Raw genomic sequence first — 15,069 nt, forward strand, 5'->3', positions numbered from 1 at the left:
GTATGGCTACATGGGGACTAAATGTAAGGGGTCTCAGCCAGACCTCAAGATCTCAAGTGGCTTCACTATTCAGAAAAGAGAAATGAGGAGCCATCTCAGGCAGATGTCTTGGTATTTTCCTCAGATATTACTTTGTTTTTACATGTGTGATCCCAAGGGAATTGACATCACCATCAATGGTGCCATCAAGTGGAGTAAGCACCGGAGGGCATTTGGAGCAGGGATGCCACAGCCCCTGCTAATGTGCCAGCAAAACCCATAATGAGACAGAGCACCATACAGAGCAAGGCTAGCAAGGAGCAAGCTGAAAGGCAGAGGCTATTCTTGGCTCCAACTTTAATATTTGTTGAGCTAATCACATCAGACAGATGCAGCTGATCTCAATTTTTCTGGCATGCAGCTCCTCCCTTCCTCCTGTATCAGACAAGCCTGCCCCAGGGAGGAATAATTAAGATGTGCAGTTAGAACAACTGGATTTGATCAATAAACACAGCAAAACAGAGCAAAGGCTTAATGTCCCAAAAGGCCATCAAGGGGAGGTCAAACTAAACCATATGAGCACACTGCTTACTTTGTTACAATCTTTGCTGTCCTACATGCCCTCACTCCAGCTACCAGTAACAAACAGATTTCCCTACTGTGGATTGTAGGGAATACCCACAGTCACCCTAAGCCCAAATACTGTCACTTGGGCTACTTTAAAATCAATTAACAAATGGGCAGCTAAGATGCTGTGGAAGCCAGGAGCCAGCCAGCAGTGAGATGAAGTATCCCAAAGCCCAGAACATCTGTTCAGCATAACCTGAGACAGTTAAGTCTTGCTTAAAGACACACCAGCATTCCTATAAACACTTATTACTCCCAGAAAGTACTAAAAGTCCCTTGGTAAAATCCATTGGTGTTTTTTTACACAGATGCTTCAGATTAGCCATTTTTAAATACCTGACACACTTGTTAAGATGTAGCTTAGAGAGCATCAGACAAGTCTATGACATACCTGCCATAGGAGAGAAAGGTAAAGAACTACAATCAGCTACATCTCTTTTGGGGAGCATCATATTCATCAAAATGCTGGTTAGCATGTTTCCACAGTCCTGGTTTCCAGCAGAGATGTAAATTTTGGATTTTTGAGACAAAGCCCAGTGAAAAAGCTAAAATAATCAAGTTAAATGAAGATATTACCTGGCAACCTGCCAATTTCCTCTGAGTGAAGCTCACTAATTAGTTTCCATAAGCGATTGCCTTCAAACTACCTGCTGGAGATGGTCTCCACTGGTTTTGAGTAGAGGAAGGCAGACTGTGCCACTTACCTGCAGGAGTACCTAGTGTCCTGCTGGGTATCACCTAAGGTCTCACTACACTGAACTCCCTTCTGACACAAACAGCCCCAGCCTTCAAAGAGGCACCTTGAAAAAGTAGCTACAACTCCTTTAGACAACTGCAGCTTCTCAGAGTATATTTTCTGCATACCAAATGCACTTAGCTCTTGCTGAGCAAGATTTAGATGTGGAATTGTTTCAGCATTAATTTTTGGTTACCATTTACTACCTCTGTTTACATATAAGAGTCATTAAGGTTGCAGTTGAATTTGGAGAAGCTAAAGGAAATCCTAGTTTGGATGCAATGAGTTTTTATGACATTAAAGCTATGGCTCCAGTTTGTACAGGTACTGAAGTTTGTCATGTACATAAGAATAAAGGCAAATGCTATTTCAATCACAAGCTTAAAGCTGGGAATAAAGGAAATTTAAAAAGTCACTTGGGATGCTTCAAGAGACTCAGGAATGAGGTACCATCACTCTTGTTTACCCTGCTCATTCAGCTAATAGAATTTCTGCTGGAAGCACAGAATGAAGGTTAAACATTGCCTTTTAGAGCTGCTTGTACAAAAACAGCTTTATTTCTCATCTTGTTAGTCACTGTTTCTATCAGCAATGCCAACCTTTGGACAGCCCTTCAAATTTTAACACTTACTCCTAGGCAGCTTAAGCTTTACCTATTTACTTGATACATAAGATCTTTCTCTTTATACACCAGGCATTTCTTATAGCATGCCTGCAGCCCAGGACCTTCTGGCAAACAGATCTAATCCAGCTCTAGGACCAATTAGTTAATCAAAATATTTTCTAATTTTTGTGCAAAAAGTGGCAGCAAAATAACGTAGGTTAAACCTAAGTCAGAATGCTTTGCTTCAATAAGCAGACTATTTTATCACCAGCACCCCTGTATTAGCTCCTAGTATTTACTACTTACTGTCATCTATCACATATAATCCAAAGTCAGAAGGGTAGCATGTCTTCTCATAACATTAAATTAGAGCTTCTAATTGCATTGCATATACAGAAGATGTCAGGCCCTGTTTCTTATCTCTTTTATACTAAAGCCGTAGGCAACACAGGTCAGAGAACCTGTCAGCCACACAATTTCAGCTTCCTGGGTTTTCCTGTAACATATTTTAGTTCTTGCACATGTAACAAGCAGTGTGCCTGTGCTGTATTCTCTCAATGATATGTTCATTAACAGCCACCAGTGCTGGCCACAGCACTTGTAGATTAACTCGCAGAAAACCAGCACTGTACTGAGCTTGCAATATGCAACTTGTTACACATGTGTTCAGTAGTGAAAAAAAAAGCGAATTCACAAGAATTCACACAGTATTCCATTTGTTGACAGCCAACCTTCTTCTAATCACATATGAAAAAAGAAAATTCATTTCCCTATCAATTGAGGGTTTCCTTCAGTTGGGAGGACAAAGGTAGGGGAGATCCATTTATTGGTAAATTCTGGGCTAGCAGCATCTGGTCTGCCCTCAGATATGCTATAAGAGCCATCCATGACACATCAATTTTCTACAGATTGAAAAAACACAGGACCAGTTATTTCAATATACTTTATTTTAAAACAGGTAGGTCACAAAGCACTAAGCTTAGCCCGTTCTGCCATACACAAGCTACAAATACTTGTTTGACAGTTGAGGGTCAGTCTTTAGTAGCATACATGAAAAGTGAATAAAAATCCATATAAAACAATATTCAAATAGTTTCCATAGGAACACAGATAATTGTGACCCATCTCCTAGTCATTTTTCTTGCATTTATGCCAAACCTAAATGTTAAAAAAACCACTTAAAAATTCTACCAAGAATTAAGTTAACAGTCCCCCAAATGCCCTAAATTCAGTGACTAACCTTGCACTTAGTTACTAAATATTACCTATACATTAATACTAGCTGAAGCACAAGTTGCTGGATATTCAATTCCACTTTCCCAGGCACAAGAGACTGGCAGACTAACATCCTGCTCCTCCACCTCAGCTAGGAAGCCTTGCTCCTTGATCTGCTGCATTAGTTGCCTAGAAAGAAAAAAAAGTGTGAGTCAAAAACTGTTTCACTGCAATCTATCAAAAAAATGTGCAGTACCATTCTTTTTAATTGCCAGTGAGTATGAAATGAACTCTCTATGTATCACATGCAATCCAGACATTACTATCATAGGGGCAAAAATAAAAATAATAAAAGCAGAATCCATGCAGGTGGCTGGTTAGGCTTTAGGGTAAGTGCCAATACTAAGCTTATTTTACCATTTCTGTGTAGGATTTAGATCTGCAAAGATGCATCTTCATATAAAGTAGCTACATCTGTATACCTCATGCTATTCAGATTTACTGACTTTGTGCTCAATAGTTCAGAATTTCAGATGTGAAAATCCCTAACAACCGTGACTGTCACTTATCCCACACGCTCACAACTACTGGGTAACTTGAATCAAGAAAAAGCATGGATAACAGTCTAGGAATATAAAGGAGCTGACCAGACCAGTAAGAACCATGCAACTCCTTCCTTACTCAGACAAGAATTGTACTAAAACACAACCTCAGAGTAACTTCAGTTGACTGAGTTTTTGGACTCAGTTCACAGATTCATAGAATGGTTTAGGTTGGAAGGGGACCTTGAAGTTTTAGTTCTAACCCTCCCTGACATGGGTAGGGACATCTTCAACTAGACCATCCAGCCTGGCCTGAACACTTCCAGGGATGGGACATCTCTTTCAGCTGGAAGCCATTATCCCTTTTCCCATCACTATGTGCTTTTGCAAACAGTCTTGCCCAATCTTTCCTGTAAGCTCCTCTCAGGTATGGGAACACTGCAATAAGGTCACTCCAAGACCTTCTCCAGACTGAACAAATCCAGTTCTCTCAGTCTTTCCTCACAGCAGAAGCGCTCCATCCCTCTGATCAACTTAGTGTCCTTCTTCAGACTTGCTCCAACAGCTCCATGTCCTTCCTGTGCTGGGGATCCCAGAGCTGGATGCAGCCCTGCAGGTGGGGTCTCAGCAGAGCAGAGCAGAGGGGCAGAATCCCCTCCCTCCCCTGCTGCCCACGCTGCTTTGGATACAGCCCAGGGCACTTTTGGCTTTCTGAACTGCAAGGACACATGGCTGGGTCATGTCCAGCCTCTCACCCACAGGACTCCCAAGTCCTTTTGGGCAAGGCTGCTCTGGATCTGTTCATCCCCCAGCCTGGATTCATACCAGGACTTGCCCCCATCCAGGTGCAGCACCTTGCACTTGGTCTTGTTAAACCTCATGACATTGCCACAGTCCCACTTCTCAACCCTATCCTCAAGTGTTGGGTGGCATCCCACCCCTCAGGTGTGTCAACAGAGCACTCAGCTTGGTGCCACCTTACAGTTCTAATTATCTTAGGTATGCAAGGCAAACAGTTCTGCCACTGCATGGGTCCTCATGTATTACTAGTTTTAACTTAGACACATGTAATCATTTTGTCCTTTATCTTCCACAGTTTCTAGCACAAATTTAGTAGTACACCTTTACAATAATGCAGATGACATTCTAAAAGACTTCTGCCCATCCTAGAAAGATCTGCACCATAATCTCATTGATACATGCCTCTCAGTTAAGGACCAGCTCATCACAATTCTCTAGCCAAAACAGAAAACACACATAAGGCTGAAAGATGGCTGTGCTATGGCCTTGGATGAGAGTTATGTTTGCATAATTAAGCTCAGCATGCCTCAGACCAATTATTAAATTTTAACAGCAACCTAGTGATACAGTGAAAAAGCTAATTATTCTCCTGCAGACCCATTTTTAGTTCAATTAGACACAGTTTTGGAGTGTTAAGGGAAGTCTAAAAGCTTCATGTGTTTTGAAAAATGGTTCGATCGACCAGAGGTTTCACTAAGGGAAAGAAACAATACAAGCCCTGCTTATACCAGCAGGGTTAGCAGAAGAATAGAGGAAGCTTCCTCTTAGCTTTATGTCAGGCATTCCCCTGAACCTAAAGATTTTCAATAAATTAGAAAACAACCTAATAGCAGAGCTAATCATGCTTTAAGGTAACACTTCTGCCCAAAAGCCCTCTGCCAGTTCAGCAGGCAGATACCAGGAGAGGTAAGGATTTCCTCTTAAGGAAACCCACTTTTATAGAAGGTGCAATCCATTAACTTGTGTTGCACTGCAGAGCATCCAGGTTACTTTAAACTGCTGTTTAAGTTGCAGTTTCACAGTGTCCTTGCACTTAAAAGGTAGTCTGGCTTTCTTTGCTTACCTGTTTAATAACTTCCCAAGGAGATCTAGCACTCTACACTGAGTACTGAGCCAGAGCTGAACCTAAACCAAGGAATAGCTCTCAAACGGATCATACTGTGAAGCAACACTATTGAATGTCCCTGTATCCTGCAGTCAGGATTTAGTAAGCTACTAATTTAGACAACAACATATTATAACTGTGATTGACTGATGTCTGATTACATTCAGCTTCTGTGACTAGTAAAGAATTCGTAATGATTCTGTATGTTGTGCAATAGTAAAAACACTAGCTAGAATCCAGATTAATGAAGTCTCCTAACATTACCCCTTTAAAATCATCTCTGCTGTAAGTGTGTACAATAGAGAAGAGTAATTAGTGGCATCAGCATTTTTCTAAGCACATATCAAAGACCTTCAGAGACATTGCCTTATTCCACACCAGGAGGTTTTAAAAGACTGTGGGACCAAAACTACACCCTTGCTTATTAAGGGGCAGCCAACTGATATGAGCTATTTATTACAGTGATCTCAGAAGTACTGATGGATCAAGATATTTAGTTACTAACCACGCCGGTCTTGACATCACATAGTGTATTGTTGGCCTCTGGAATCCATTGAAAGTAGAAGCTGCTGCAACAGTATAGGCACCCATGTTTTCAAACAGGATCCAGTCACCAACTTGCAGCTCTGGCATATTAAACCTCTCAACAATCCGATCTAAGCCATCACAGGTTGGTCCCCAAATGCTGCAGGAGTAGCAGTTGTCATCTGGCTTAGGCCGCTAAAGGAGAGAGTGAAGTTTCATTATTTGACTATGAAAACAGAGCTTCCAGAACTAATATAGTTAGTGTTAACATTCCACCTCTGAAGAAAAGAACTGCTTGCAGGTTCTTCATTACTTCTGGCTTTGAGTTAATTCCACTGCATGCTTCATAAGTTAAATGCCAAAGTCTGGCAACATGAAGGGAGCAGTGAAGTGAGAAGTGATGGCTGAGACAAGGATTCTCCTACATACATGATATGTGACTAGTATGTGATACTTTTGAACAGGCATACCTTTTGCAGGACTGGCTTAACATGTGCATGATCATACAAGATGCAGTTGAATGATCCATAGACCCCATCATTCACATAGTACATAAGGGTTCTGTCATTTGCATCATCTTCATCTGGAAGAAGTTGAGATATCAATGAGAACAAGTCTTGGAAAGAAACACACAGTTGGCTAGATCTAAGACTAGATCTCAATTTACATACCATCAGAACCTGTTTGCTCCTTTAACACAATTTTCTTTGCAATGATGTTGACTGCCAGTGTGAATGCTGATGCAACATAGTATCTTCCTGGCTCTGCAATAATTTTTATTCCAGAATCTGAAGGGAAGTATTTATCCAGTGCTGGGTTGATTACATTTGTGATCTAGGGAAAAAACAGATGCCAGTATTAAAATTTCAGCAGCTACTCAAGAGCTACTTCAGAAGTCTGAGATGAAGTAAGACCCTGAAATTCAAAATCATATACTAGTGAAACATGTAACATCTATTAACATCTATTGTAATTTCTATTGACTGCTTTTGCTATTTTCTCATTCAATATCTTGTTTGGAATTAAATTTATACAAATCATAAAAAGCAGACATCACTTGCAGCTTAAAGTTTAAGTAACAAAACAGGCCATGTTTGAGGATGAAGGAAATCACCCTTCCTAGGGTCACTAAATTATCAATGTCCTGCAAGTCTCCACACTTCAAATTTGATTTGTAGTCCACTTGTAGTGCTGCTACTCATGCACTATTCCCCAGCTTACTAAATCCTAAAGATGTCATCTCATGGGATCATAAGCATTCAAAGGGCCTTACTATCATACTCGATTCAGCTGCCTTCATGAACAGTTATTTCCAGGTTCTGAAGTGATCATGAAGCTGCCTCCAACTGCAACATGGCTGTATCATGCCATGGAGCCCAATGACATAATTTGCTTTTGATGCCTCATGTATGCCCATAGTGCACTGTGAGAAGCTGGACTTCACTAGGAGGTGTCAGAATGCTACAATGTTAGCTCCAAGTATTATAAGAAAACTTTTTATGTAACTTACTATATCCTTGTGTTAATATAATACAATGTTTAACACCTCCTTGGGTTAGAAGGCAAGGTGCTCTAACAACACTGCTTTAAGTGGAAGTCCTATTAATATTCAGCCCCCTTGTCTCTTCTGAAAGCAGAACTATTGCTGAGGTAAAGTAGACTGGAAAACACTGAATTTAAAAAGTATCTAAAAGCTAGTCCTAAATCAAATCGGACACTGACCTTACTGCTGCCACCCCTAAGGACAGTATGGGTTCAGGACTATCCTTTCACCCTGTTTGGGAGCAGTGCCAATCTATTCAGTCTGAAGTACAGCAGCAACTGGAAGAAGTCTAGGCCAGTAAGAATCAATCCCATTGTTAAAACCAGCTTTACTTTTTTGAGACTTCCGCACATTTGTGCAGTCATTTAGCTATGTATCTAAAAAGCTCATCTAATTTTTAGTTACATTATTTCCTCTTTTCCTCTTCATTAGATTTCTGACCAAGCAGACACGTTTTTGCAAATCAACACCCAAACAGACTCCACAATCTGAGAACTTCTTACCTCTTCAAATTTAAGCTTGACATCTTCAGAGCCAGGGAAGCCACCACCAATATCAAGCAGGTACATATTGAAGCCAAGCTCAGCCTAAAATGAGATTAACAGCAACACTGTCAAAAAATGTTCATAATTTATCATTTTAGCTTAAAAAGTAATGTGAAGTCATTTCATTAACAATTGAAACAGAGCTAACACATGTTCAAGGAACAGTTTTTTGAGTCTGAGCTGCCAATTTTAGTGCATCTGTATGCGAGTTTTGCCAAGCTGGTCAAAGTAAGCTACCAGAACCTAAAAAACTGAAGCCAGTAACTTAGCTCGCTTTTAACCCCATAATAGTTGTACACTTCATTCAGTTTTGCCACAACAGTAGAGCAGTAGCTCCAGAGAAAGTAGAACTAGACTTACTCCCATATCAAACACACAGCGGGCATCAGAAATGGCTTGAACAAAGGTCTCTGGGTCTGTACATCCACTTCCAACATGGAAACTACAAAAAGATACAAAATATCAGTTGATATTTGGCAAATTAGTCAAGAAGCTTTGTATAAACTCATGTCATCACATGCAAAAGCATCTCTATTGTCAGCTAGACCATTAAAGAAAATTTATTTAATACAACTGTGTTTTGGTACTGTCAGCTCACCTAACTCCAACAATGGCAAGGTCAAGTTCTTTTGCACGCTCCAGAAGAAGCCTGCTAGTCTTAAGTGTAGCTCCAAATTTAACACTCAGACGACAGACTGCTTTGGAGTCATCGGTGGTAATGCGCAAGACTAACCTAGAAACAGGAAAAAATGAGGAGTTAATTTTCAGTATAACAAACATCATCATCAGACAGGTATGATCTGAGAATGAGACTGAGCTTAAAGACACAAGCTGCTCCATGTATCTCTTCCTAAAGTGCCAGTAAACCCTGCAAGACTAGATTTCACTGGTTAGAAGTATGTTTGATGTTGGAACCCTGAAAACAGGGAGTTTTGAACTTTCTGTGCTATCAAGCACTAATCCCCAGAGGAACACTGCTTTTCATTTAAGGCCTTGGAGAAAGTTTGCAAAACTGAATAATAAAACTAAAATCACTAGTGTGTAGTGTAAATAAAAGTGTGTAATATCACATAGTGAAAAATTTGGAATTGAAGACTTTAAAATACAGTATAAATTAAGTATAAAACAAAATAGAAGCTTTAAAGTGAAAGTTTTCTTCCTTCTTATGTTTATTCTTAGGTTTAAGTAGTATTTTGCAATTAAATAAAAATGCCACACAGCAAGTCACAAGTATGTAATCATTGAGTCAAAAGTATAAATAATATAAATGTTAGTTTTTAATTAGACAGTTAGGCCTTAAACCTTGTAATGAACAAAATACATCACCATTTCATTTTTAACTAGTTAACTAGAAGTGCTGTAGCACTCACTGTACTATAAATAAGAATAAACAACTGAGTCGACTCTAACTAAAAAAGACAAAAGATAAAAAAAAGAAGATAAAAACTAATAGTTTATTACTTCACAGTTCTGCAGACTATCTTAAACTAATGAATAACAAGTTTCAGATAAAGCAGATATTTCTGTATCTTGGTAACCCAAGGAAGAATTATAGAACAATTAGCACTACTTACTTGGCTTTTGGATGGGCCCTTGCAACTTTCATTAGTTCTACTTCACTATCAAACGTCATCATCTGCACACCACTGCTGGCAGCATGTTTGATTTGAGATACTTGTTTGCAGGGATTTGCGTATATTATTCTCTCAGGAGGCACACCAATGCTCTGTACCAGCTGTATTTCCGTCTGAAGAAAGAACAGATTACATTGAAGATATTTCTAGATGGATGATTAATGTAATCAGAACAACAAAAGCAACACCACTTGTTATGCTCAATTTAATGTTTTGTACAGATACTACTGCCACAGATCAGAAAATAGTTGTGATCTCACCTTACTGGCACAGTCAAACCCTGCCCCAAGAACAGCAAGGGTCTTCACAACAGCTTTGCTGTCGTTACACTTTACAGCATAGAAGGGCGTCACCCGAGGAAGGGCCTTATGCCACCGCATGTGCTTCTTCACAATGTCCCCGAGGTCAGCAACATAGAAGGCATCTTTATCATCCTAGGGCAAACACAGATCTTAACATTACAAACAGACAACATGATAAGCCTAGAGGTCAGCATTTGAGGGGACTGTCTTGCAGATTATTTGCAAGGACGACCTGTTCTATTAGTTTATAAGTTTGTAGCATAATCAAATTCAGTGGTTTTCCCATCATACTTACAGAGGATGACACTTCATTTATTTTTTGGTCAAGGATATCCTTGGCAGTAAAGCCTTCATCAAGGAAGGTCAACTCAAATTCTTCTTTGCTGAAGCTGCTCATGACTTCAAAGACTTCAGGTTTATGTGAAACGACTTGGGTATGAATTGCTGGAAAAAAAAAAGTTAATTACTTAATTTGAATTCATCGTTTACATTCAGTACTTCACTTAGATTCATACAGTTATTATATTACCACTACTTTGTGCTCGTATCATTCACAATTATACAGCTCCTACAGTGATCCCTAATAGCTGCATAGATTAGACATTGGCATAATGACAGAAGAGATGTAATCAGAACCAAGGAGGCAGGCCAAAATAATCTTGCTAGCTGGAAGGCAAGTTCTCCTCTGTTCAACAACTCTGTGATATTCTGAAACTACTCAAAGAAAAAACCAATCAAATAAATACTGTCAGATATTATTAGTCTCCCTGGAAGTATCTGCTGTCTTTTCCTTCACCTCCAAATCACAGCTATTAATATTATGGCTAGTGCCTACTTACAACTTCTTTTAAAAGAACTCATAAGCACTATTTTGCTCACCAGTTTCAGAAGAAAGGGTTTACTTGTTATGGCAAACAGAATCCAAGACTGTTACTGACTTCTGAGTAGTAAAATCTTTCATTAGGTCCAAGCCAGGTAAATATCTGGATTCTCAATACAGTTCAGACTATGCATAAAGCAGACATGAGAACAGGGCTTTCCTTGAAGTTGCTTTGTTCCTAGTTAGAGCTTCCCTGTTCTGCTATGACCTCCAAGCTACAAAAAAACCTCAGCTGTCATGTGTCAGATACACACTTTGAGAATGTTCATAACTGACCTGCAGACAAAGTCTTAACAGTGATCCCAATTAGCACTTTAGAACAGGATTTCACAGCAGTCCATTACAAATCTTCACTGCTAACAGAAATCTACCTGCCAAGTAGAAGGTCCCTTGAGAACTAGAACTAAAGTGCAAAAGCACACTCCTCTGCCATCCATGACCTATAAAGTCCATGGACCACCCTTTTACTGGGTAGTCCAAATACAGAACAACAGCATTTTCCATCAAGCTGTTAGGCAGAGTATGTGCTACCTTTCAAAGACCTCAGCATTACAAGTCACTCATAGGGAAGATATGGTTTCATGTACCGGGGTTCAGCCCTCTTCCTTCTCTCAGCAATTTTTACACTCAAACTAATAATGCAGACTAGGACTGAAAATTATGCAAACTCTGAATTATTCACTAATTTTAAGTTATGCTACTGTTTCCTCTATTTTCAAAAAGTCTCGCTATAAACCAACTGGAAAAGGATGTTTTATAGCTGTTACAGATTAACAAGGTTCTAAAACCAACAGAATCATTCATTCCATGTATGTGTATAACAAAATCCACTAAGTTTCATTGAATAACTTTGAAAGAGCAATTATACTTCATTTCAACCTTCAGAAACATATGGCAACAAGAATTACTTCACATCTTTTGATCACTTCTCACTTACCAAAGACAAATCAAATTTGAGATTCAAACTAGATTAAGCTTTGATTCTAATAAACCCAACAATCCATTGAACCTCATTCTCCCTCTGCTCTCATTCACGTGCAGAGATAATTCTACCACAAGCTGGATTAAAGTCTTCTCTTAAAAGCCTCTTTCAAAGGACCATAAGAAACAGCAAATTAAACGCTTCTCATGAAGGTGCTCATTACTGAGAAGTTGCATCTCATCACAGACTTGCAGCTTTGCAGAAAGCAGCTTAGGAACTTCAGCTGTGGTTAAGAGAAGTGAACACCATCAAGGAAGAATTTAGTTTAACCTCCCCTCTGCAGAGCACTGCATAAAAAGCACTTTTCCTTCTAACATGTAAAGGGGAAATTACTCTTACTGGCCGCAACAGATTTTGTTAAAAAGTTCTTGCAAGCTTTCCATCTCCGCCTCATTGCACAATTTTAACTGCAGCACAATTACACAGCACATACACAGAACACGATCGTGTAGGTGCGAACTGCAGCCTCCCAAAGTATGTTTCTATTTGGACTGTGTGCAAAGTGTCTGCAGTTCCCCAGAAGAAAGGCAATTTATGCTCATTTAGAATTTGTTCTCCAGAACATTCCCCTATTCAGCAGCTGTATTTAGAGCTGAGTCATGCCTGCAGGCTCCGTAGTCATACAGCCAAGCTGCGTCTAGAAAAGGTGCCCGAGGCGCCGTGCCTCCGGAGCCTGCAGAGCGCTGGGTGGGCACGGACGGGCCGGCTGCCCTGCGCTCGCCCATCCCTTCTCCCGGCACAGCCGCACGGTCCCGCAGCAGAGCCCGGCCCTGCACGCCCAGCCTGACACGGCGGCTCCCCGAGGAGGCGCCTGCAAGCCCCGGGTGCACCTTCACTACAGCTCACATCACCGTGCGGCTGGGCCCCCACCCGAGAGCGTAAACTCCGCGGGACTCCGGGTATCCGAGGCCAGGCTGGACGGGGCCCTGAGCAGCCGTGTCTAGTGGAAGGTGTCCCCCCCGTAGGCAGAGTTGGAACCAGATGGTCTTTAAGGTCGCTTCCAACACAAACTACTCTGAGTCTCAGCTTCGCTCCTGGCCCAGGCCGGAGCCCGCCGCGTGTGCAGGGGGGCAGCGCCCCGGCGCCGCTCGGCCCAAGGGCGAGCCCGGGCGCCCCAAGCTCCGTTCCTGCCACGCACCTGCCTTTCCCCACCCCGGAAACAGCCCGGCGGCCACGGCGGGGCGTCCCTTCCCCCGCTGCCGGAAAGCGCCGCCAATACTCCCCAGGCGAGCCGGTCTGGCCCGCTTACAGCCGCCCGGAGCCTCCCGCCTCCCTGCCGGGGTCGGGGATTCCCCGTGCCCGGCAGCAACACCGGCGCCCGGCCCGGGCCGCGCCGCTTGGCAGCGGCCCCGCAGACACGTGGCTCCGCGCCGGCCGCTTCCGCCGCTCCCCGCCGCCCGCCCGCTGCCCGGCACAGCCCGCCGCCCGCCTCACCTCGTCTCGTCTCGAGCAGCGGTGGCGGAGCTGCTGTCAAGCCCCCGCAGCAGCCGATCCCCTCGCTCCGAGTCGCCTCCCCCTCCTCCTGCGAGCCGGGCGCAGTGCGCGGAGCCGGGCGGGAGCGCCGGACCGGCTGAGGAGGAGCGGGGCTGGCGAGGCGAGCGGGGCGCCGCGGCTGACAAAGCTTCGCCACGGCCGCCGCGCTCCTATTTATAGCGCCGCGGCGTCGCCGTGGCAACGCACCAGCTCAAACCAGCCGCGATCGGCTGGGACCGGGCGCGCTCCCACCGCCGCTATTGTGACGTACGGCCGAACATGCGCACGGCGCCGCGCGCCCCCCGCCGGCCCGGCCCAGCCCGGCCCCCGCCGCGCTCCGGGCGTGCCGAGGCTCTGCGCGGGCTCTGCCCCGCCCGGGCCCCTTCCCCGGCGGGGCCGACCGGGACGGGATCCACCTGCGGGCTGATGTGCGCGACCACAGCCCTGCCGTCTGCCAGCAGGTGCATGCCCGCGCCGTGCCCGCCGCTTTGTCGGTACCCTCGGGTCGGTGTTCCCGGTTCGGTACCGCAGGAGGCCGGAGGGCTGCGGCTTCGAGCAGGTGCTGGAGGAAAGCGCTGCTGAGCCGGGGGACCCGGAGTGTGTCACAGCCGGCGTTCGGTGCGGCGGCAGAGCCCTGCAGGTCGCGCGGCTCTCGCACCCCCGTGCTCGGCACTGCTGCCCCTGCCTGCATCCCTGACCGCCGAGGGCGTTATCCAAAACACTGACCGCAGTTTTTCCATCCACTCTTGTTCTGACACTGTTTTCACTGTAAGGTTATTTTGTATTGCTGTCTTATTTTAAAAATTGGTGTTGATGGAAGGTGTAAGAAGGTATCAATTGGTCTTTTCAATCCATTTTTTGTTTTAGCCCTGAACGACTGTGCTTTTTGCCCTTGCCAGGACAGGCATTTTCTGCCCCTCTCCGTCTCTCTTTAAAAAGTTCGAGCCTCACCCCATGGTAGATGTACTGAGTCCCTGCCCTGTCAATGTTTGTGGGAGGATGGAGCTTGCCATGCTAAAAAGAAATTTTTACACCGTGCCACCTCTGGAGCATTTATAAGGGAGGCAAGGAACCTTTCTGCAGCCCATGCTACAGGACAGAGCTCAGGGTGCTCCAACTCCCCGTCTCCAAGTCACCAAAGGCTATTTTAATGCCTTTCTGAAACTAGACATCTGGACAGCCCCTACCTTTCGCCAGAGCTGGCAAGTGAGCGCTGCAAGGTGGAGAAAACCCTCTGTCCTACATGGGGAAAAGTGATGGGAAATGCTGGCTGCTGTGGGATGTGGGATGCTCTCGTGGATCTACCCAAAGCAAAAGGTTGTGCTCGCTGGCCTCAGAGGTTCCATCCTCCCACCTCTCCCACCAAGCTCAATAGGAAAACCCACTGTATTTCAGGCAGAAGCAGATCAATAGGATGTTCTTGTCCATCCCACAGCCCCTACCTTCTGGAGCAGGATTGGGGGTCGAGGGCACCAGGCTGGGGTTGCAAAATAGTCTCTTGAAGGATCGAAATAAAGACAAACACCATGATCAAGCAGATAATAAACAAAAGGTGGATTGGGATGCATCCAGGAGA

The 15,069-nt window shown here is 43.7% G+C and overlaps 1 protein-coding gene across 4 annotated transcripts; it reads right to left on the reverse strand.

Moving 5' to 3' along the window:
- Nucleotides 1-2,875: 2,875 nt before the first annotated feature.
- ODC1 (ornithine decarboxylase 1) lies at nucleotides 2,876-13,647 on the reverse strand. 4 transcript variants are annotated; one of them, XM_033056204.2, is made up of 11 exons: nucleotides 13,455-13,647; nucleotides 10,454-10,602; nucleotides 10,117-10,290; nucleotides 9,797-9,969; nucleotides 8,821-8,955; nucleotides 8,583-8,664; nucleotides 8,181-8,264; nucleotides 6,806-6,968; nucleotides 6,605-6,717; nucleotides 6,115-6,329; nucleotides 2,876-3,350 (listed from the first exon to the last, which is right to left on the reverse strand). In XM_033056204.2, exons 2-11 carry the CDS (start codon nucleotides 10,553-10,555, stop codon nucleotides 3,212-3,214), a joined length of 1,380 nt encoding a protein of 459 aa, XP_032912095.1. In that variant the 5' UTR covers nucleotides 10,556-10,602; nucleotides 13,455-13,647; the 3' UTR covers nucleotides 2,876-3,211. The 4 variants fall into 4 exon arrangements, with proteins under 4 accessions (XP_032912095.1, XP_032912096.1, XP_032912098.1 ...); XM_033056205.1 differs by having other exon boundaries at nucleotides 10,454-10,604; nucleotides 13,462-13,545; XM_033056207.1 differs by having other exon boundaries at nucleotides 10,454-10,599; nucleotides 13,455-13,501.
- Nucleotides 13,648-15,069: the final 1,422 nt, after the last annotated feature.

This window comes from Catharus ustulatus, chromosome 3 (genome assembly GCF_009819885.2).
Source record: "Catharus ustulatus isolate bCatUst1 chromosome 3, bCatUst1.pri.v2, whole genome shotgun sequence".
In the NCBI taxonomy this organism is placed as follows: domain Eukaryota; kingdom Metazoa; phylum Chordata; class Aves; order Passeriformes; family Turdidae; genus Catharus; species Catharus ustulatus.

What these genes read in the sequence shown, in the direction of transcription:
- ODC1 (XM_033056204.2), bottom strand. Translation starts at nt 10,555, where the DNA reads ATGAGCAGCTTCAGCAAAGAAGAATTTGAGTTGACCTTCCTTGATGAA. An exon ending in AGGGCCCATCCAAAAGCCAA is followed by an intron (nt 8,956 to 9,796) that starts GTAAGTAGTGCT and finishes TCCTGTTTCTAG; the next exon opens with GTTAGTCTTGCGCATTACCA. An exon ending in GCTGTGTGTTTGATATGGGA is followed by an intron (nt 8,265 to 8,582) that starts GTAAGTCTAGTT and finishes ATCTCATTTTAG; the next exon opens with GCTGAGCTTGGCTTCAATAT.